Here is a 24501-nt window from a genome sequence, read left to right on the forward strand (position 1 = left end):
ACGTATCTATTTACTGTGAAATTGAGGTGAGTCCTGAATTTTGATAGCTGAACTGTCTTCAAACAACCAAGAAGAAAGAATAGCCAAACTATGAAAGAGTTTCCATCCGAGAGCAAACTAACCTGTAGTATCAACACAACTTCATGTTCTCTGTGTTTAGGAACTGATGATGTTAATAACAAAGTCTCCTAACTGACCAAGAAGCCCTGGTGAAGCTGTGTTTCATGTGAAGACACCAGGGTATGGTAGCTACAGCAATGAGCAGGAGTGGGTCTGCATAGTCAGTAGCTGGATCTCTTCCATCAAACTCCTATTTAAAGCCTATGTCAAATTTTGGACACTTAGTAGGACAATTGTACCAGACAGCAGGGTATGTCCCTCCTATACTGGTGGAAGAAGCAGAGCAGCTCCATGTAGGTGTTCTGGATACAGACAACAAAGACATGATGATGAAAAGAGATGAAGCTGTAAGGCAGCTTTTAACCTGGATTTGGCTTGTAATTGAAAATTGTTCTGATTAGCTACCAAAATCTCCCAGATTCACACAGCAGTGCTGAGATCCTCAAGGACACTAGAAGGACTTGGGTGCTGAGGTCCAAATGTTCAGATGTTTACATCAAATTCTGCTAGTTCAGGCTGAAAATCCTCCTCTGGCCACCACATCCAAAAGGTGGGTGACTAACTTTGTGCCTATCTACTCCATTCCTGACTTTAAACTCAGAGACATAAGAAAGGACCTTTTGAACAGCAGATTTGCACCAAGTTCTGCAGTGCCCTGGAGAGACCTGCATCCCTTTTCAGAGACAAATGTACCCACCTGCAAGGAAATATGTATGAAAACATGTAACAGGACTGTTGAGCAGCAGCTTCACTTGCTCTTGCAGTGCTTAGAGACATGTAACATCTTCACTATTCCCTGAAAGTACCTGCTGCTACTCGTGTATGAGCTGGCAGAAATGAACCTCATAAAATAAAAGATCTCCTCTCAAAACTAGCACAGGTGGTACAGGGCAGCAGAAAGGGGAATTACAGAGTTTTATATTCAGTTAATGTTATTTATTTGAAGGAGGCAGGTGGTGGAACCTTAGATCTGGAACATCTCCCATTTTGCTACAACTCCCACTAATACACAGCCAGAAGCCTAACACCAATCAATGTTTCCAACAAACCTGAGGCACTGACTCTTTCTTGACTCACTCCTCTCTAGGTAAGCTCAGAATCAGAGCACACACATCAGCCCAGGGGTGCAGGCTGTTTTCCTAAAAGCAGTGCTTCCAGAAGTACAACCACAGACCTGCCTCATCTTCAGCACTTACCTTTGCAGGTAGAGCTCAGAGGGGAGGAATAACTGGCAAAGAAAGGCTGATGCTCTTCGATTTGGCAATGAGTGCCCACACTTGTGAACTATGTCAGTGCTCTGAATCCCTCACATATATCTCTATGAAAAAACAGTCATTCTTCTTACTTTTTTAGCAGAATGCCAAGATGACATTTTTTTTCTTAAGCTTAACAAATTCCCAGGAAGATGAGTGGAGCAGTTTTCATAGTGAGTATCATCAAGAATTGCTAATTCAGGAGCTAGGAGGAGATGTGAGTGTTTCACTTCTTTCTAGGGTACACAAGTGACACGACAGTGCAGCCTGTCACATCTCTGGTGTCTCACAGATACAGTTGCTCTTTTATAAAGACCTCATGGCCAAAACCCAGCAACACTCATGCATTTAGTGTCAGTGCTGTGCCAGACATACTCAGCCCTTAGTGCTTCACTTATGCTAATCTGCAAGTCTCTGCAGAAGCATTCCCTGCCCTACCTTGCAGCATTCCTTGCCCTACCTGGAGCAGCTGGGCAGCTGCACTCTCTCCTCTTGGTTTCCAGACAATGTGAACAAACTGGACAGCTCAACTATATGCAAAGTTCCCTGGAAAAATGTACATAATTATTGCCAAGCTCTTGGCACAATAAGCTGGTAGGAGCTCACTCTGATTTTACCTTTCACACTCACAGTGGGCTCAGTTGACATCTGAGGACAAGGGTTGAATATTACTGGAGTGATACTGAGCTCAACCTGCATTCCAGCTGCTCATAAACTTACTTTTTACATTTAAAACACAGCAGAGACTGAGCTCCTTTGGTATCCCTGGGCTCACTAATCATGCACTTGCCATTGCAGCTCCAAAGTGGCAGATTGCAAGGTTCACTGCCATCCCTCCACTCTCCTCTCTTTAACCCTGGAAGATTTTCTGTGCCATCACCAAGCTGTGCTCAACTTCAAAATCTACTCTGAAAGAAGTTTCATATGTCTGATGGCTGTCACTCATCTGTCCCCAAGAAGACTGAGAAAGAGGGAGCCCTTTGCATGGTGTGCATTCAGTGAGCTCCACAAAGCCTTCTGAACTTAACTCCTCCAAGAATCACTTGTTGGGAGATTTTCAGGTGAGCTATGAAACTCCCCCTCAGGTGAATAAGGGTAAGATTATTCAGGCTTTTGATTTTTCAGAAGCAAAGGTGATCCTTGTCATGCAAAATCATGTTATAAGAAGAGAAAAGCTGATTACAGGATGTGCATAGTTCCTCCCTGGGCTCTTTTCTGCTGTGTCTCACCCAATCTACGTGCATATTTCAGTGGGTTGAGATGCAGCAGTTAAGAAGGGGGTCCCTAATCCTTTTCTTATTAGTTGTTTGAAAAGCAGGACTCCATATAACAGAAGGAGAATGAAAATGAAGATGTGATATTAACTACAGAACTATGTCTGCTGCAAATCTCAGTGTGGAGTTATTAATATCTTTAGGACTGCTGGGAATGAAGCTGCACTTCAAACTTGTTTGCTACCAAACTAAAAAAGAGTTGTTCTATCACCTTCAGATATTGAGAGAAGATCTTAGCACAGTTTCACCTGGATCTTTGAGCCTTCTTCCCTCAGACGTGTGCAGACAAAGGAGATTTTAGTTTCGTTGAAGTCATAGATGGATAAGTTTGAATCCTGAAAGGCTTTCACAAGCTGAAACAAACCTTTCCACATTAGCAGACACTCAGATGGAGACACCATTCACATGACATCTGTATCTGCCTTATCTGCTTTTTATGTATGAAAACCCATCCACAAAAGCCTGGACAATTCATTCCACCAACAGTGCTTTCTTCCAAATCCTCACAGCTGGCTGCCATGGAAATGTCACTGTTTAGGCTCTTTGGATTACAGCAATTCCTTACTTCCAGAACTTCTTGTAAATCTTCTGATCACATTTATGAGCAAAGGCAATTTCCCAGTGAATGGATCCATGTAAGCTTTTGTCTCGTTTGCACAACTTCTCAGTACAGCAGGAGTGCACTGCAGAAGCATGTTGTCTTGTAATACATTATTCCTGATACAATTTTAAAGTTCATCTACCTTAGAGAAATCTGGCTGTTTCAGCTAAAAGTTCTGCAGCCTTAGGCATTCTTTATCAGATGAGCAGATGATCTTTTTTAACACCTCGAGTTTCTGACGTTCATATCTTCCATCAAATCAATCTTCCTTTCATGATTTGTATTTATACCAATGCCCAATTCTATTACAACTCTCTTCTGCTTTCTCAATTTCCTCTATTATGCTTTTTTTTTGGGTCTATAATATCATTTTTGTGGCTAACTCATAGGCTGTCACTTCATATTTATGAACTGAGACTTGAATGTGCAGTATTACTTTAGTTTTTAGGATAATCCATGCTAACTAATGCAGTGATTCAATTACTACCAAGATGCTTTACATTTGGATTTCCATCTGGCCTCTAACCTCCATCCCTCCAAACAAACTTTTACATCTCTATTTACATATTGGGATCATTACAGTTCTTTTATCTCCCTGTCTCAATTTCTTCAGTAGCTATAATGGATTTAGGCAGGAGTTTAATTAGAAACTGCTCTTTTCTGCATTTCAGGCTACATTCCATGTGCAAAGGTAAAATATGCCTCTAATAAATGTTACTTGATGTAACCCCCACAAAAGCCCCAGGCTAGCTAGATAGGTTTTAGTGGAGCAGACAATTAGGCAGTGGGAGATCGTGGTGCTGTCCCATTCCCTAGGAAGCTGGAATTCATTTTACACTGGTTTATATCTTTATAAGAAAAATCACTCTCAGCACTTTGCCTCTGTCTTGCAATGATACCCATGCAGGCAGAATCAGACCATTTTTAACAAGGTTTTTTCTTATTTTCTTTCTTCAATGAGCAGGGAGTATCTCAGTTATGTCTCAGAGTATATCTCAGAGATTCATTCCAGTCAGTCATGGTCTCCCACTCTGGCCCACCTACACTCCTGTCATACTAGGAAGAGGAAAGAAAATATATCAGGTTTTTCCACTTACAGAACTGGTCACTGTAGTGTCAGATCCTGACCAAAGAGCCAAGTTGGGGATGTTCCCAGGAAGAAAAAGCATAGCAAATTCCAGAAAAGTCTATCTGACTGATGGTCTAATTTTGATTCTAAGATTAAAACTCATTAAGACTTAGGGCAGCCCTGAAAGACCCATGAGATTTGCCAGCAGCAAACTGGTCTGCACAGGGACTGGGTTCCAGAAGACACAAATGTGTCTTTCTCAATTCCAACCTGTGTGCTGCAGATACCAGGTGGGGCTGAGCAGAGAACTTTGCCTCTAAAGCCTTTACAAAAGACAAATGCAGTGACAGCTGAGTAGTAAGTCTGAGGATTCAGCAGAATTTTTTATACTTACTGCAGCTGGCTCCTGGATGAGAGTTTTCCTACTTTTGGGTTGGTGGACATCACCTGCTTATTGCCAGACCTTGCCAGGGTTGGTTCAGATTTCATCCTGACAATGCACTTAAACTGATCTCTTGAATTATATTATCCTATGAAACCTGGAGCTGAGTGCTCAACTCCCATTAGACTACACAAGCTCAGTGACTTTAAAGCACATTGAAAACCTCAGCCTTACAATCAAGTTCTTTTTCTAATCCTTCATTGGATCCTTTCACTAAACAAAAAACAGCCTGACAGACCAGACAAAGCTAATTCTTACCAAATCTGGGAATTGCCATTGTAAAATCAGGGGCAGCTTAAAGGATTGACATTGTCTTGACATATTATACCAACCTCTGGCAAAAGTACATGATTAAACATAATTCTTTAAACTAGAAGTTTGTAAACAGCTGATCATTTCAACTCATCTTTTGCTGATGACTGATGAAAGAGACCAAGACTCTTCCACCAGCACTGTAACAATTCTTTCTTCATGCCTTCCTGTGCTGTTGAGTGAAGGAAGTCCTTTCTCAGCTAATGTGACTCTGGGATCATCACATTCATTCATGTTCCCTAGTCATTTCTTTTCTGCAATTTTCCTGTGTTGAGCATTTTATGACATTTAATGTCTCATTTTATGTGCTCAGTTTTCTCAGGGCCTTGACAGCAACAAAACAACCAAGCAGCCTGTGAAGAAAACTCATCAGTAATTAGCTTTACTGGAGACCAGATGATAACTGTCAGATCTGGGTATTAAAAAGTACAGGATGAGGTTAATCACACCTACATAAAGCTTTCCTAGCAGCCTGAGCTCCAAAGAAATAAGTATCAATGAGTGCCATCCAGCTGAATTTACTTAGAGAAGAGAGAGCTCCAGATGAGATTAGACACACACATTGTTTAACCTGGGAACAAAGGGCAGAATTTGGAAAACTACTTGTCAAGGTGTCTTCAAAAATTAGCATAGTACATACAACTGTACTGCCAGAGGGGCTGTTTCTTATCCCATCTGCAGGCCTGTGTGAAATCCTTGTGATGAAATTCTCAGCCCTGGGGACACAGTGGCTTTCAAGATTTGTTACAAGCTTGAAACTCAGCTCAGCATCATCAAAACGTGTGAAGAACTTTCAAGGAAACACGGGCTGACTTATGGCTGTGGCACTGAAACAACTGAAATTGGCTCTGGCTGATCTTTGCTTTCAGCATGAAGCTGATGCCAAACTAAGCCATCCAGTGATGGTGAGAGCTTTGCTGAGACACAATTTCCCAATAAGGAACAGACTTTTTCTTCTCTTCGTCAAATAAAAAGTGCAGAGCAATCCCATTAACTACACTGGGTTCATTCTGGATTCTCAGTGGCAGAAATGAGATCCAGCCATTAACAGGAATAGTATGTGTGCATGTGAGACCAGCCCTGATTTTTTTTTCTTAGTGACAGTCAAGTGCAATTAATATAATGCTCACAGACAATGCATAAAATGTAGTTTAGTACCATCCATTGTGACTTTAGATGCTTAGGCACCAGGGCAAAATGATACTTTTCTTTATTACTGAAGTTTCACTTCTCCCTCTCTGGCTTTTAGTAGAATGAAATGGAGCATGTAATGGAACGTCATATTCATAGATTTCATTTTGGTATCAGCTCCAGGTCTGCACAAAATCTCAAACACTACAACAGCTTTTCACATGCTCACAAATGTTAAAAGAAAGTGCTGAAGGCACTCAAATCCTAAAGCCTAAAGAAGATGCCCTAAATTTACTCAAACAAAACCTTTACAGCTGCAAAATAATTACCTGCTTGCAAATAATCACATTTTTAATAGTTATTATATGGAAGAGATTATATAAGTTAGGAGAAAATATCAGCTTTCTATAATACCCACCTGCTCTAAATACACAGTTAGACTTTTAACTAAAATTGAAGAGCCATTAAAGGCACTTTTTGTAGGTGCTTAGGTTTCTAATTCGCAATTAAATTAATTGGATTTGAATGCCTAAATAGATTCAGAAATGAGGCTTATCATCCAATAACCAGCTAAACAAGACCATGCTGCAGACTGAGGCTGGAACAGTCTGTGTGTAGCTGACATGGGAGGAACAATAGCACTAGTGTCTCCTACAAACACAAGACCCAAGCCACAGGCTTAGAACAGGCAATAGAGCATGTCAAATGTTTAAAGCAGAACTATTCTAGATAATTATTTCTGATAATAAACTGGACTCAGATAATAAACAGGACTCAGACTTGTATTCTGACATCTCAAGCACTTTTCAGATGCATTTCACAGGTTCACCTTCTTATGCTCCTGAAATCCTTCAGAATTACTACATCATTTTTAAAGCAACTGCAAAGAGAAGTAAAGGGGTAGCCAAAAATCACCATGGAAAATCAGGGAAGAGCTGAGAGCATAAACCTGGCCTGCTTTGCTCTCAACAAAATCAAACAATGCAAAAACATCTGCCTCCAAACATACTCATTCTGAGCCATTAAGGATAGCAATTTTCAATATTTGATTATACCCCAGCAAAAGTATCTCTGGAAAAGGATGAATTGGTCTTTCCTAGGACACATTTGCTCTGCCTGAGCTTACCTAGCTCCCTAAATTGAAGTTGTGCACTTCTGCAAATCCTAAATAAGGAACTGCCTAATCTAGACAAGCAGCCAAAGGTGCTCATGTGACATTAGGATGCCACTACATATTGTCTCAAAGCTTCCAGAAAAGGTTAGCAGTGGAACTGATATAAGAAGGCTAAAAATCTGACAATCCAAAGGGTAAGTAAGGGCAGAAACAGAGAGAAAAATATTCAAGGCACAGAAAAAGAGCAAAAGCAACAGCAACAGTGTGGAACAGCTGGAGGACAACTACAGAAGAACAGCAAGAGAGATGAGGCTACTAAAGGGAACTGTTCACCCTCTAGATCTGAGTCTACATTTTTTCACTCCTTATTAGTTAATCCTTGGCCTGGTAAGTAGTGAGCATGATTCTCTGCCTAAACCAGAATAGAAAAAATAATTTGAAAAGTAGCTTATTTCAGTGGATCAGCCACAAGGGTCTGAATCTTACCTTGCCTAAGTCAATTCATTTAGCTTGTGGCCTGGTGTATACAGTCCTTGCCCTTTAAGCTTCAGGCAAAGAGGGTTACATGTTTTCCTCAAAAAAGGTCCTAGAAAGTAATGCAAAATGGTCCAGACAGTGAACAAAAGAGAAGAAATCTTCAGTCAGCCAAGCTGCATAGACTCTGTTACATAAGAAATCTGAAAATATTTCTAAATCCTTCCTTACTCAGCCACTAATATGTTATCATGGCAGCATTTTACATGGGCTGTGATTAAGTTAAATTGAACAAGAGTCCTGCCTAAAGACTCTGTGCTCTGCCCTAGTTAGGGTTATGTATGTTATTAACAATCATAATGATGATGCTTAGATAATACATTTTATGTAAAGATCTCAAAGCATTTTTCAGGGATTTAGTATTAATGCTCTTTATCTCTCAAGGTAATTCAGAACCATTATACATCTTTTGTATGTGTCTGTGCTGAGACAGATCAAATAAATGACATGCCAGGGACCACAATAGCACACCAATGTCACAGCTGAAAGCACATACCAGAGCCCACACTGTAACCAACACATTTCAATGCAGCATCTGAAAACCATCCAATGGGTTATCCCATTGTTAGCCAATCTTATTAAGGAAGAAATGAAAATCAAATGTCACACGCTGTATGCAGACTGAGCCCTTATTACAATCTGTAATGCTTAAAATCCCATCCCAGGTTTAGCCATTAGAACATGCTCTCTTTCTTCATTACCAGCAAAGAGGAACAGGATATTATTACAAATTCAGGCTCATTATGGCCTTTTGACTTCTTAGTCATCCTAACACATGCAGGTTCTCCTTTTTCTTCATAAATGTATGCCCAGAATAAGCCCCTTGTTCTTCCAATTGCTCAGAGAACTCTAAGAGTCCTACAACTATTCCATAGCTAATGTTCAAAATACTTCAGACCTGACCAGCAGTTTCTCTACTAACTCCACATCACAAGCCTCATCCTCAGCTCAAACTGATCCAGCCCTCACAGAGTCATAGGATTTGAGCATATTTAAATCAGTTGAAAAGATCTTGTTACCTGTATTTCTATTTTAGTAAGACCAACCCCTTCCATAGCTAATACAATATCTGGACAGTCCTGCAAATGATAAGCAAAAGCAAAGTCAATTAGTGGCTATTCTGTATCTGATATGTCTAGAAAAATCCTAAATTGGGCTGAGCAGACAGTAATTTATATAGCATATTGTAACTTTTTACTGCATGGTAACAAAGTTTAGTGTCATGATCTAGAGGATGGTCTAGAACAGGCACAAGGAGCTATAAATACCTCATCTTCTCAAAAAAATAAAAGTGTCAGATGGTCACTGGAACTGAGAACACAAAGAGTTTCAAAGCTAAAGGGAACTTTTGAAGTGAAGGAATCACAATTAATGCTAGTTCTTGTTTTGGAGACAGGTGTTATTGGATGATCTGAGTCCAATTTAGCTTTCATTTGTATCAGTGTAACATCATGTGCTTCAGTACTGCACTGCTGGCTTAGCCCAGTACAGGGAAGAGAACTCATTTCCCTTTGTATTCAGCTTGTCTGTTCCTTACTCTCTCAGCATATCATTTTAAAGATCCACCAATCTCTTCTCATTGTGGTGATGGAGCACTTCTCAACGCTGGGATTCAGTATGCAATGAGGTGGGGTTTGAAAGCAGCTAAAAGCTCTAAGATCCCTAATCCCCTTTGAAAGGCACAAATCTGACACTCAGGTGAACCACTTGGAAGATCTTCATGGTAATTCCTAAGCATCCTCACCTGGGGATTCACAGCACAGAGCCAGGATCAGCTTTTTCCATGGATGGTATCAGGCTAATGATGTGCCAGCATGGGAATGCTTGTGCAAAACCATGATTTCACAGGTCATTTCAGCAAATACACAAGGGCAAGAGGCACTCCTGGCCACCTCTCACCCTCTCCAATGCCACTGCTTTCCCAGTGCTGGCACAGGCACTGTGAGCACCTGAAATGAACTCAGTCAGGGAGCAGAGAGCTGAGCAGGCAGACAGCTCATTCACCAAAAGAAAGAATTGATTCATTTTCACTCAGCTGCACTCCTGGGCAGCACAGACAGGGATGGCAGCTCCGTGTTAGTTAGTTTTAAACAGTCACAAAATTGCACTGGAGCAATTGTTTAACACATTAGGGACATTCATCAGCCCCTTCTGGGGCCAGCAAATGATTAAATTCGCTCAGATCCCCTTTGGCATGACTGTTTGGATATTCACTAGATTTTGCCTCATTCTTTTTATAAATATAGACATATTCCTCACAATAAAGGAAGAGAAATACCCACAGAAAGAGATTATCATCCCTGGCTCTCTGAGAACACATTCTTTCCCATGAAGTGCAAAGAGACAGATTTCTGAGTATCTTCTGTAGCATGTGGAAGAAGTCTCAATTCAAGAATTATTTGGATTTTTTCATTACAGAGAAGTTTTGTATCTTATAAGCTTATAACCTTTCATAAATATAAAGGAAGTGCAGTTGACTGTGCCTGTGGCAGCCACACTGGGATTTTCAGTATGGATGATTACAAAAAGGCAAAGAACACCACAGAAACCTTGTTACTTTGCAAGATTTGTATCAGAATGATGAATTGGCAGAATATGAAAGAGACAAATCCAGTAACTTCAACAGCTTTAGGTGAGTTTCAGGCAATTCCTGGGAGATGCAAGACTGTTATATCAGTTCTGCATTCAGAATTCATCTTTGCCACATCTGCTTCTCATAGCAGAGAGAGATTAAAATTGTTCCTGTTGCCTTTAGAACCCACAGCAATAGCACATGGAGTGAACTCTGCAGTCATTATTACAACTTTTAGTTTTGGTGGTGCATTTTTCTGAGTTTGCCCTGTCTTCTGATTACTAGAGCAGAGCAGAAAAAGTATTTTCTTTTTCAGTTGCTTCATCTTAAGGTGAAGAGTTCAGAAAGATTCCGATGTCAGGAATACTGAAACTGAGTTGAAATGACAGGACATGATTTTATCATTTTCTATCAAAATGAAATGTTTAGACATTGCAGAAAATAAAAACATACATTTGCTGACTTAAATCAAATGTTTATTTCAAGATGGATCAAAACACTTTGGGATGGAATAAGACAGTTCAGCTGGTGAGAGAAACCACATCATGTTGTGAAAATCCATGACATGAACTTGATCTTCACCAAACCCTCAAGGCAGAGATTTATTTTACCATAATATAATCCATCCCTACACAATCATATTCTATGCAAGTGTTGAAACAAGACAAAATCCCATTGCTGATGGGAAAGTATTTTCTTTAACACCATTCAACAATCTATTCCGATTGCATATGGTATTTTCCTTCTACTTGGGTCCTCTGAACCCTGAGTCATTCAAACCCCTGTGACAGCCTCACCTGAAGGTGACATTGCATGTTCTGGTTAGCTAATTTAATAGATCACTTCTTAGAATCATGGAATCAACCAGGTAGGAAGAGACCTCAAAGATCATCAAGTCCAACCCTACTGTGGTTACTAGACCATGGCACTAAGTGCCACATCCAGTCTCAGCTTGAAAACCTCCAGGGATGGTGAATCCACGACCTCCCTGGGCAGCACATCCCAATGTCTGATCACTCTCTCTCTAAAAAATATCTTCCTAATATCCAACCTAATATTCCTAAGCTTCTGAAACAAGGGTTTACGCTTCCTCACTCTTCCCCCTCTCCCACTTTTCTCTGCCCTCACTGCAGGATGTTTCCTCCTCCTCTTGTCCTTCTCCTGCCACTAATCTGCTGGGCCAAGTACCAGGAAATGATGAGTACTTGGCTTCCCCCACCCGACTAGGTTAGCTGTTAGACTCAACAAGCCTTGACATGCATCTCAACTCACACTTAGCTTGACTTAAACTTGAGAGATCCCCAGCAAACTGGGATTCTTCACACTCTAGTTTTGACCTTTTTGTGTACCTTTGCAGTGCCTCCATTTGGGGCTGAAGCCTTTGACCTGCAGCTGTGAGGTTTTTGTTTTCCAGATGAAGCTGGAACTGAAAATTAGTGTAATCACATGCATCCAAGAATGTGTTGTTAAAAGAATATCAAATGGACTGTCAGTGACAGTACAGTGGTGAAATCTGCAGCACTGCAACTGCCAATGCTAAACTAAGGAGTAGATAAAATCCTGGACTCGATTATCTTCTCCCTTTGATTCTTTTACTCTGTCACTCCACTGACTGTAGAAGTATTCAACTTCTCCCTGAAGTGCACCAGTGTAAGAAAGAGAAGGAACAGCTGTTGAAAGTTTAATGCTTTAAAGCACTGTCTGCTTCAGGCTATTTTAAACGCTCTGACACTTCAGTTTCTGTAAAGTCTGTCGCTTGATTAAAAAGATGTTATTTCGCCACTGATAAAACCACACTAAGTGTTATTGAAAGATTTATTAGTCCGCAGTAATATTTTACAAATTGCAGAGTGTGCTGTTATGCCTCTAATACACTCCAAAGTGAGCAGAGCAGAGCAGCTGCCAACCCTTCCCTCGCCCAGCACTGACTCCAGCGTGGAGCTTGGCTGGAGGTGTTGCTTTCCAGCTCTACAGCCTCTTGGTAAATACCAGGTAGGGATGAACATTTATGCCTCACTTTTTATGCAAAGCCAGAGAGATGACTCTGCAGAGGACAAGCACAATCCCAGGCAACAATCCCACAGGCAGAACCAGTTGTAGAGCTTTGGGAAATGGGAATTGAGTGGTCACACTGTAACATCCTTTGTACAGGACTGTGAGAAGTCCCAGGCTGTGCAAAGCATGCTAGAAGTAACAACCCTCCTTTCACTCCTCCTGCCCCAGGAGTTTGCTTGTAATACAGGCAAAAGTTAGCACTGCTGCCTTCCCTTGGCACCCCCTGCTCAGATCTAAGAGCACTAGATATTTCTGGAAGAAAATAAGCTGTAGGTATTTTGTGAGAAAAACAGACGAGGTTGGATAACATACAGATTTTGAATAGAGCCCTCTAGAAAATACACAGTACAATATAAAAAGAGACAGAGAAATTGCATCCTGTTCCCAGTGTTGGCACCATTGTCTGTGTGACTTCTGGCAAGTGGCTCCTGGACAGAGCTGAGAATACACTGGAATTTTTAGTTAACGGATGGAAGAAAATAAATCTAAAGGTGTTTTCATTTCAGGGCAGTCAAACTACAGATTTTTAATTAACTCATCAAGTTGAAAACACAGAGCACTGGAAAGTGCTGCTTTGGAGACTTTTAGGCTTTGTTGAGCCTCGAAAAAAATGGCCATTTTGAAACAAAAAAGTCTTGTCAAAATGAAAGATTAAAAGTAGATTTTCCCCCTCTCCTCGTTCTTGATTTAACTCGTCTTGAGAGTTTATTTCTTATTAACAATTCAGCAGAAAAAAAATGTGCTCACCAACCTCTCTCTTTTCCATGAGGTCAGCAGGAGTTTTAACATCTACTTCAACGGTCAGAACTTCATAGCACTTGGAAATTTACACCTTAACTTTCTTGTGTCTCAAATCCCTCATTTGTGAAACTGAGTCTATAACATGACTCCTTTTTTTTTGATGTGGTTCCTCTGCCATGCTGGGCCAAATAATTTCAGATAATCATTTGTCAATAAAAATATCGTTTCAGTGGACTAAAATCTGCCTTGACTTATTCAACCAAGTTCAAGTAGATGCAGTTTAGCAGAAAACAAGTCACTGCAGAGTTTGGCCTGGCTCTCTAAAGTCCTTTGAAGTCTCAGATGAAAGAAGTGAGTAATAAATGTGGACCCTGAAACGAAAAGAAGAATGAGACATCCTCATTCTGTAAGGAAAATGAGCTTAACCTCATCATTAATCAACACCCAAAAACCAGGAATAAAAGCTAAGCCACGAAGACGTAATCAATCTGTTAGATGCTACTTGACAGATGCATTGAAAAACAGCAACAGTAAAGACCCAAAGAAATGTAATCTTAATCTTTATATTTCAATGGGCATCTTAAGCAGATTTTTCTTCCATTTTATATTCACTACTCTAATGCCCAGAGAACAGAAACTCTAATTACTGTTGCATGCTGAAGGCTGGCCACTAATTAGACATCTTTATCTTCATTAGATGCCTGTGAATAAGGCTGGCTCTGAAACAGAGCAGGTAAACTGGAAACTTGGAGATGCATTTTCAATTAAGAGCTCACTTTAAACTGGCAACTCATTTTAATGCTGCTGAAACCTGCCCTCCTGCTGCCTCCTGCTGTGGAGGAGTGAGTTCTGGGGGGATGTGTGCAGGAGCCCACAGTGTCCTGAGCTCTGGCTGGTGATATCCTCTTTCCACAGAGAGCCTGTGGAATGGTGCCACTGTGCAATGGTGTATATATGGATGAATAATACTAAGCACACAAGCTTTTGTTGGTATATTCCTGTCCTTACAATTCATGACAGATACACACTAAAGCTTTGTTTCCACTGTAACCTTTTTACCAGAGCTGGAGCTGAGCATTTTGCACACTACAAACTGCTCCAGATTTATATCAGACTAAACCACTACGCAAATACCCAATGAACACGCCAAATCACTCTGCTAAATTAAAACATCACTAAACAAAACTGATTTTTAAAATATCTTCCAAATGATATATCTGCTTTCAAAATCTTTTTTCCAGTTCACCAAAAAAAAAAAAGAGAAAGTAGTTGAGTGAGTTAGTGAGTGAGGACTTAGTCCATTAGCTTACACAACATAACACAATGGACCCCAAATAATTTCTTTCTGGTTTCAAACCTAGATTCAGTCCAACAGTTTCCTATACTTGGCAGATTTACCAGATTCAAAAGGGATTCATTAAAACAAAAAATGGTCTCTATCAAGACAGGCAGAAAGACATGTTGAATCAAAAAATACCAACGTGGTGGCTATACAGATAAATAGGAACCCTGAGGAGGTTCAGAAAGAGAAACATTAAAAAGTGCTGGACTTTGAAACTACTGGGGTTCATCTTATGCATAAGAAATTACCATAAAGAAACCACTTAAAACAAGTCCAATGAGTCTAAAAATTTCAAATCTTTTTTGGTCAAAACCAATCTCAAGAAAGATCATTTACACCTCTAACGTGTTCTAGTCTTCACGTCCCCCGTTCCAAGTTGTTCCTCTGTCACACGAAGTTACTAAACTTACAGGTATGTCTCAAACCCTCAACAATTTCCCACATGAACAGTAACAACCAAGACCCTGCACTCATCTGTGCCTAAAAAGGCAAAATATGTAGCCTAGGAAGAATATTTTCCAGGTAAGGAGGCCCAGGGAAGCTTTGGAGCTAAACATTACCCTCAGCTGTTTAAATCCAAATTAAAATGAACTCCTGTAACAGGCAGAAGCTTAGCAATCCAGTCAGCTCTAGGCTAAGGCAAATTTCACAAAGGCCAAGTCCTCAATATGGTGCAGTTCACAAAAGTTAATGGGATAACAGTGATTTCCAGCAGCTGGAGGGGTGGCCTGGAGTATTTGTAGTCATTTTGTGACATGCTGGTTATCTTACAAAAAATGCAATTTTAACTTTTATTTGCAGCCATGTCTCCTGTTTCCTCTTCTCAAGTGACAGCCACAGATGGGGCTAGGAAAAGATAAAAGCTGTTGTAGACAAGCCAACTTTTCTGTCTCATGCTGGAATTCTCTCTACCTTATCTCCCACCATCACCACTGCTGACTCTGTCCTTCCACTACCAGTAGCATGTGTTAACCATTCATCAAGCTGAGCAGAAATATGCAGGATATCTTACAAGCTTTTAGTAGTAATATTGGTACAAGTTGAAAGCCTTCAAGAAGCACCAATTTTCTTGAGGGTCCAGTCTGACCCTGTGATTTCAGTAATAAAAAGGCACTGAAAGTCATTCCTGCAAGTTCTCATTACTGGCTAGGAAAGTACACACTGAGTCACAACTAAAAGTAGCAGCATATTATTGCCTGGCATTTCTCTTTCAGGAAGTTTAGGTTATAGAGCTGTTGTGCAGAGTAAATTCACTGGTCTAGTGTCTTATGCAGTAGTTTCCAGTCTATGATTGGTGGCCAACATGTTTCCTATGAGACACTCTAGTACCAACTATGACCAAAGGAAGCACAAAAAATAAAACAAATGCTGTTTGCAATACACTACTGGGGCAGTACCAATTAGAGAAACAAACTTGAGTCACAGAGCTCCTGTTCCAATGTGGCAAATCAACTTCAAGAGGAATTACCTCCTTCTCTGGAACCTCAGCTGACAACATTCCTGAACCTACACAGCCATTATAACTGAAAAGGCAAAGGTAGAGTTAACTCTGAAAATACTTCGGAAGCGGGAAGTGACAGACAATTCCAAGGATTTGACAGGCAGGATGGAAAATGAGTGATTTTGTGTTTGGTTTGTTGCTTCACTGAACCAAACTACACAGCAATACAGCAATAATAAACCTTTGTGTTCCAGCAGTAGAACAGTTAAGAAGATGAAAGAACTTGTCCCATTAGAGAAAACCAGAGATTGCAGGGCCTCTGTCCTTGTGTAATGGAGCAGTATGATCCTACCTTAATGACATCTTCATCCGATGATCTGCACTCCACAGATTCCAGAAGATCAGTCACAGTCCCATCATCTTCCACAGAAACCACTTTGACAGGGACAGCCACTGTTTTCCCAGTGAGAATAGCTGTGTTCAGGATCTCTGCTTCCTAAAAGACAAAAAAAAAAAGGGCTTTAATTAATTTATTTTGCTACTAATTTATTAGTACCACCTAGATTCAGCTTTACTTTACTTCCTGATGTCTATGCCAAGAACTGCTCCAAGTGCAGCAGGCAGGAAGGACAAATTTCCTCCCTTCAATCCTGGAACCAAACTCCAAGTTCTGATTCAGGGCTGTTATTTGTCATGCCCTAATTGCTATTTCATGAATGCTCATCAAGTGCCAGAGCAACCTAATGCCTGAGGAATGACCCTGCACCACATAAACAAGATGCACCCTGCATCTAGCAGGGATGAGTGAAATCTCCATCCTGAGGAGCTCATTAATGATCTTGCTCACCACCTAAAAATAAAGTCTTAAGTCTTGCTGGTTTACCCACAAAACTGTTTTTATTGAAAGGTCTTCTACAAATACTGAAAATCTATGACATTGTTGGACAAATATAACCTTTAGACCAAAGAAATATTGTGTAATTGTTAGGGAAGAAGTTTGAAGTCAATCAGAAATCCACTTTGCTCCTAGTCTCTGAGTGATCTTTCACAAGTCCCTGCAGTGGGGAAGACTGTCTGAAATACACTTCCTAGCCCACTGACATCCTGCACAGGGATAACAGCTGCCCAACAGCCACCTGACAGCACATGGAGCCACCTGAGGTGCAGGTGTGCTCCAGCACAGCCTCTCACTGCACCTTTGGTTGAGCACTCAGGCTGGCCATGCATATAGAAGGAACTGGAGCTGTAGAGACAGGATTTAGGTTGCTCTCAGGGATGAAATCATTGGCAAAGTTGACACTTCACAGCCTGGAAAATGATGACACTGTCTCACCTAACATGTACCATGTGGTTTCCCTTGTTCTGCCTCCAAGGGAGTTAGTTGAGGAGTGTCACCATTCAGATCCTGACTCTGTGTACCACAGGACTGAGTGGAATCAGACCCTCTCCAGGTTTTCTAGAACTTATCCTGGCTCTTGTTGGATAATAGTGGGCAAGCACTTGCCCACAACTGCTTGTGACCTCTAAATGAGGTTTGTATAAAACCATCCTCTCCCAAAAAGGGGAAGGATGGTGAGAAGGGCCTGGGCTCTCTAAACAAAACTAGCTCTGTTGTGACCTGTGTCTGGTTCATCACTGTTGGGATGATTATTGCAAACCACATTCTTTCTGTTTGATTTATCACCTCTAATTTAAAAGTGCTGAGTTCTGATTATCTGAAAAGCAGGAGACTAAACATTGCTCTCTGTTACCTGGGTGTCACCTCAGTCTGGCACCACAGACATCACTGATCCCTGCCAAGATATGCAGAGAGCCAATTGCTGCCTGAATCCTTCCACCCCAATTGCAAACTCCTGCTCATTCCTGGAAAGATCTCTGAGCCTTTCAGAGCTGTGCCTCTGAACCATGGACTATCCTGTAGAACAAGAGGCTTGATTTCAGCTGGCTCTTGTGTAATAAAGGCTTCCAAAGCCCCCCAAGTGCTAAATTCTCATTATCTAAATAGCTCATGCTATGAGCTCTGAGACTGACCTGATTTTACTTGTGGAAGACAACAAAGTGGGAGATTGGAACCAAGTTACCAGAAGATGATGACTGCTCCTACTGCCTCTTGGGCTAAAGAGGAGAAGCTGAGATTTCTCTCATCTAAAGGATTCAGATAAAAAAGACCTTTTTGCAGTTATTAAAGAAACAGACACACTTTATTCAGACTCAAAGCAATATTTAAAAGCAGAAAAAACCCCTCTTGCTTGCTTGATAGCTGCTTTGCTAACGTTGCCCCATCTTTATGGGAGGGAGAAAGGATTTCACAAAAAAGAAAACTTGAGAAGAAAATCCTCTCCCTCCCTCAGCACAAAAATCCTTCAGATATTTTGAACTTTAATTCATACAGAGGTGAGAATATCTGCTTGTATGGTAAGGCCTGTCTGTCTGCAGTGCACATTTCTTCTCAGCACAGGATATATTACTCAGGCAATTGAGTTCTCAGATTTGCAATTAAGTTTCCAAACTTTTTGATTATATTATTTTTTCACATCTGGGCTTTGCACCAAAGTTATTGCAGCCAGTTTATTTAGAAACTTTTGCCACTCTCCTGGAGGCTCCACAGAGCTGCAAATGGGGCAGTTTGACAGAACAAATGCTATTAAGCATCCACTGTAATTACAGAAAGCAGGTGTTAGCTCCTGGTTTGCAAACACTTGGGCATGAATCTCATTTCATTGGGACTATTTGAGGCCACACCACCTACCTAGCTACTTACATCTTGTGCCAAGCTGAAACAGACCTGCTCCCCCAAGCAGAAACAGGTTCCTTCCTCCAGTTGATCCATTACAGCATGACCCTTGCAATTATTTTATAAAGCAAAGGGAAGTTTAATAACCAAGCCTTTGAAACAGTGTGATTAATGAGGTCTGCTTACCAAAGGCAAATGTAATTTCCCCTGGTAAGAGCTAGTAACTGAGAATGATTCTCAAAAGCTTCATGAATTTCTTTTGAGCCTCTGAATTTTCCAACGTTAGCGTTGGATCTTCCGAATACAGATTACATCCCAGGACACCTGTTACCTGCCACTTCATGGAAAAGCATATAAAACCAGAGTATTTAGTCCATCAGCTGTTTCACTGCCACTACCCTGTTCTCCTCCTCTAATAGAATGTGCATAACACATCTAACCCACAGGGAATTTCTGCATGCCCAGAGGCTCAGTCAGCTCCAAAGCTTAGTAACATGGCCTTGGGTTCTGCCTCAGAGCTCTCTGTCTGAGGCTGCAGTCTGACCTAACTCTATGAATAATCACATGAGCTTCAATGAGAGCACTTCAGTGCAGGGAGATGAGCAAATTCATACCTGATTGTACAAAGTAAGGAAGGCAATTCATATGTTGTCTCTATCCAAATTCAAAGATCGTGGGTTCAAAGTTTCAAAGCTTTTGTCTGTATCCACACTCCAGCTGCATGTTCAGAAACAAAGCATTTCCAGAACTGTACATAGTCTGTAGCAGCACCATGAGCAGCATGTGACAGTATTGCTGATGCTCAGGCAATCACAACAAGCTCCAAAACAATCTTTGTCCTCTCTCTCCCCCAAAGAAATGAGGGATGTGGGGGCAAGAAGTAATTCCAGGAGTTCATACAAATGGCTGTGGTGATTCTCTGACTCTCTAGCAACAACTACTTGTTCAGTCCCAGGCAAACAAATCCCCCCAATAGCTCTCTAAAGTAAAAGATGAGCAAAGCAAACTGGCACTGGTCTGAAACTGTGTGGATCTACACTGGAACAACTGAGCTGTACATCCTTTTTCCAGAGATTTCAGTACCTGCACATGTGTGGACTTGGAGGATGAATTCTTTAGGCACCTGGTTTGCCTCTCACCCCTGGACATAGAGGCATAATAACCATTTACACCAACTTACACACCAGGGGCAGAGTAAAATGCTCCTTCAGGCATTTGCTTAATGGCCAGAAAGGGCTTAACGTTCCCCTGGTGAAAGCATATGAAAATTATTTCATTTTGAGGAAATGAACATGATACTTATTTAGCTACATGGAAATTTATAGTTCAGAGTCTCAGCATGTAAAAACTGTAAATCTAAATAGTTACTAATTTAAAACTGTTGCTTTTTTGCTGCTTAAGTGATAAAGGAATCTCCTGAAGAAATATGATGTTCTCTATCCATAACTAATAGATTATAGGAGATAAGATGTCAGGGCACAGCAAAATGGGAATAGTTATACTTTTGCAAAGCTGTAGTCAAACAGTCCCAGTGCTAAAAGTTGATTCCCTGAGCAGTGATTAAAAAGATGCTGAACTTTTTTTAACTATTACACAGCATATCTCTATAATTCACATACTGAACTCCCAAAAAATAAAATGAAATAATTATTAGAGAAAAACATATTTCTTCATGGATAAGAAATAGAAGAGAAGGTAACCTTTATTCTGAAATTTCTACCATGGTAAATAAATAGTAATACTTTAAAGAAGATTCTGGAGTGAGTGTTCTTTGCCTACTGAAGAAATTCATATTAAATAACTGAGCACATTAAGCCCTCCAGCAGGAACATATTCAGGAGATGTATACAGTAAGCACCTATTTAAGTAGAAATGCAGAAGTGAATACCTATTAGTTTTTTTCAGTTTTAATTGGTAGCTTCCCTGCAATTTAATTTCCCTGCAGACATCTTTTGTCGTATAATTCCTAGGGTGAAACAAAGGACTTTAACAGTATCTTTAGAAATCTTAAGGAATTTCTGGTTTTTCCTTCTGTCTACACAGTATTTCCTAATGTTTATATATATACACTCACTTGAAAAAGAAATCAATGCATGACTAACTCATGCTTAGCTTTGAGGCCCCACATCTGATTTCTGACAAAGAAGAGTTCAGTCCTAACTGTCAGCATTCTTTTCCAAAAGCATGAGTCAACACCCCAGTTGAATCCTGAATCCCTGTTAGCCTTCACAAACCTCACAATGCTACGAGCAGCAGTGAGCAAGGCATCAGCTTGTTTGCAAAAAAGACCTGGAGACATGTATCCTCAAAATAACTGGGCTGGATCTGCAGCTCAGGGTGGCAGTGTGCCCTCCCCTTTTCTGCTTAAACTATAGCCACCAGTGGTGGTGGTGTTGGCTGCATCTGGCTGAAGTTGGACTCTCAGGAGACAGGTGATGACACAATAGCTGAGGGCCATAAATCCTGCTCAGCAGCTGAGGGCTGGTATCCAAATATGACTCTAAGTCAATCATCTTAATAAATAGTGGGCAGCCCAGGGCCTGCTAAGCATCCCTGCATGGCTGTGGCTGCACACCAGGATCTCCCCTTGAGTAGAGACACTTCTCAAGGTTACTCCTCCAGGCTGAGAGAATCCTTATCAAATGTTCACTGAGAGAATTGGGAAGAAAAGCACTGAAACACTGAAATCTTGGCTAGGTGATTGATTGCATATGTACAATCCTTTAGACATAAAGCATTGATGAAGTCTGGGACTAAGTCTGGATCTAGCTGCACCTAAACTCTGCTTTGCAAAGTTTAGTACACGAGGAGGTCTTTTCTGAGCCTTATGACTCAACAGTAGAGTCTCCCTCAGAGTTTTTCAGAGCCTGTCTTCTATGCAATAAATACTCAAGTAGGCTTTGGCATTGAATCTTGTTAAACCACTGTCGTATCTACCACTGCAATTTGTAAACTTCCTGCCTAATATATCAATAAAATATATTGTTGCTTCTCTCTTGTGAGTGAAGTGCATCATTCCACCCACCAAACTCCTACCCTTCAGGAGGAGAAGTGCTTGTCCTACTACAACACGCAAGGAATAAATTTATCAAAAAGTCCCCACAACACAATAATACATGTTCTATAAGCACAGAGTCTCCAGCTACATTCTTTGTTATAATAGTAGAATAGATCTTTGCTGGCTAAAGACCCAATTTCAAAAAATCAACCATGTTCTTTTTCGCTTTCAATAGATATTTTGGCTTTTGGGTTAGCTATGGGCAGACTACAATAGAGAAGGGAATAAAATGATCCCTGAAATCCCCCAAAGTCCAGAACATGCCACCAAAGGAGAATGATTAGCTGCCTGAAAATCCATCCCATTTGGTGCTCCTCAACATCCTCCGTTTTCCCCTTGTTTTCCAGTTTTCTATTAATCAGCATTGATCCAGGGTACCACCTTGAATTTTTTCACTAATTCTTTATAAAAGACCTAGATTTTCCTCCTCTTCAGCTAGCAGCCATCTTGCTTATATCAGAGAATCCATGCTTCAGTCATGCATAACTAATTTCAAATCTTATTTAGCATCAAGTCGCAGAATTAAGAAGCTAAGTGACAGCTGTTTAATTAACTCCTTAAGCTGATTAGAAAGCATTACAGAAATCCCCCCAAGGAAGAGTTTATAACTGTCAAGAGAGCCTAAGGCCATGTTAATGCTTCTGTTTAAATTTAGTAAGCTTCTAAACCAATAAAGTCTAAATGCTTGACGTTCGCATGGATGTGGTCAAATTCAGCTTTTTTCCTCCTGTTACCACTGCAAGGAGAGGAAACAAAAACAACGACCATAGAAGAGATTTGAAAAGTCAGGAGGAAGCAGCAGCTGAACAATAAAGCAAATAGATGCATCTCTCCAAAGGAACTGCTGTGGGTTTGTACCATCCAACCCTCAATTATATGGGATTAGTGCTGAAGGCTGGAGTAAAGCTGAGCTTGCACCTTAAATGCAGAGTCATCTCCCAGCCTCTGGTTGCAAGGAAAAAGGTTTGTTCATTGGTTCTTAAAACTTAAATCCACCTTTAATGATAAGATTATAGCAGCTGAAGTGCAAGTTTTAGAAGCAGCTGGTGGGGCTAGATACAACGTGGTACAGAGAAACTAAAAAATGCTCCCAAGCAAATTTTCTTGCCTGTAGTATATTATTGTCAGCTCTGAGCTTGCAAACAGCTTGAAATAAATAAAATAGAATTCTAATGTCTTTATTTGCCCTATGGTTTCTAAGTCTTTAAGATGCACTGAGAAAAATAATTGAAAAATTAGCTACAATTCTTCTGTGTCCAAAGGAATAAAGGAACAGTGGCCAGAAATAACACAAAGTCATTTGTGAGGTCTTTAATATAAATAGGAGGGTTGAAAGCACAAGTTGAAATACTGTAAGTATGAGAAATGATGGTGAAACCTGAATGCAAGAAATGTGAAAAGGCTGACATGAACTTCAAGGTTAACTGTTTGGTTTAATGTGTGCACCTTTCATCCTGCAGAATGAAATCTGAAGTCAGTGGGAATGGAAGAGAGGAGGGAGGATATAAGCAAATTAATTACATTTGATTCAAGCACTTGCTACTTAATCAGTTTCCTTTTTTCCTTAGTACAGGCAACAGAGCATCACAATCAGATGTGCTGACACAGGGTTAAAAAGGAGCATCCACAGAAAGCCAAATGCACATTTCTCTGGGTAGATCTACCTGCTGACTCCTAGTCTTCCACACAGCTGCTAGAGAGGGAAAAAGATATTTTTTTTTAGTGGTAAAATGTGACTGCAAAACCATTGTTTAGAAACAAGAGGGTGGCAGAATCAATGTTTGAATATATTTTTCATTCCTTCTTCTTCTTCTTCAGGCTGTGATTCCTTGGAAAGTTTAGACTGTGCAATGGGAGGTGACACCCCCAGCCACACTCTCACTCCTCCTCCACTGGGGGAGGATCAATGTTATGGAGTCAGCAGGATGAGCAGTGAAACAAAGCCACATATACATCTAAAGCTCAGCAATCACAATTTTCCAGCTAAAAAAAACCAGAACAACCAATGACTGGCTTGTGCTGGAGGGAAAAGGCAACATGGGATACTCTCACACATGAGGCATTCAGGGAAAATACCTAATTATATTTAATCTGAGACTTCATTTTTGCAAAGCCTTTCAGCTATTTTATATTCTTACTAACGAACTTTCATCTCTCCATAGATAGAATCTTTCACTGCTAAGGTTGAAGGAGGGGGTGGGAAGAAAAACTAAATATGTAAGAGAGTGCTGTGCATAGTAAATAGGGAGAGAAGGAGCAAAATAACAGGTAGGTGTTGCAAAGGAAGAGTAGGATCATTAGTTGGTCAGCAGTGAGAGGTCTCATTACACAGCCTGTGATACTCAATAAAAAGCTTAAGGAAAAGAAATGCATCTTAGAAGCCAAATCCAGGTGCTGCTGTACCTGCCTCAGTGAAGAAAAGCCACAGTTGAGCTGATAAATTCCCTTGTTTCACATGTGTGTTGTTACAACAGGCAAACCTGCACTGAGGACACTGCCTATGATTGCAGGATGCAATTCCACATTGCCAAGTGATGAAAAAAGCCAGAAAATAAATAATCACACTCCAACAGAGGGACAAACATCTTTGCCTGTTGTGCTCCTCTTCCTTACCTTTGTGTGTCTCATGTATCTCGTCTGGAATGGCTCAAAACAGAGATTTTTTTTTTGTTTGCTTTGTATTTGTGCAGTGTCCAGCTAACAATAGG

At 40.6% G+C, this 24501-nt stretch overlaps 1 protein-coding gene across 1 annotated transcript in view; it reads right to left on the minus strand.

Annotated features, from left to right (window-relative positions):
- Nucleotides 1-24501, minus strand: part of TMEM132D (transmembrane protein 132D) — a 90721-nt gene that overhangs the window by 24461 nt on the left and 41759 nt on the right. The window contains exon 2 of the mRNA XM_009070153.1: nucleotides 16354-16497. Within this exon, the coding sequence (XP_009068401.1) occupies nucleotides 16354-16497 (144 nt within the window). The remainder of the gene's footprint in view (nucleotides 1-16353; nucleotides 16498-24501) is intronic.

Source organism: Acanthisitta chloris, unplaced genomic scaffold, assembly GCF_000695815.1.
Source record: "Acanthisitta chloris isolate BGI_N310 unplaced genomic scaffold, ASM69581v1 scaffold15372, whole genome shotgun sequence".
Classification (NCBI taxonomy): domain Eukaryota; kingdom Metazoa; phylum Chordata; class Aves; order Passeriformes; family Acanthisittidae; genus Acanthisitta; species Acanthisitta chloris.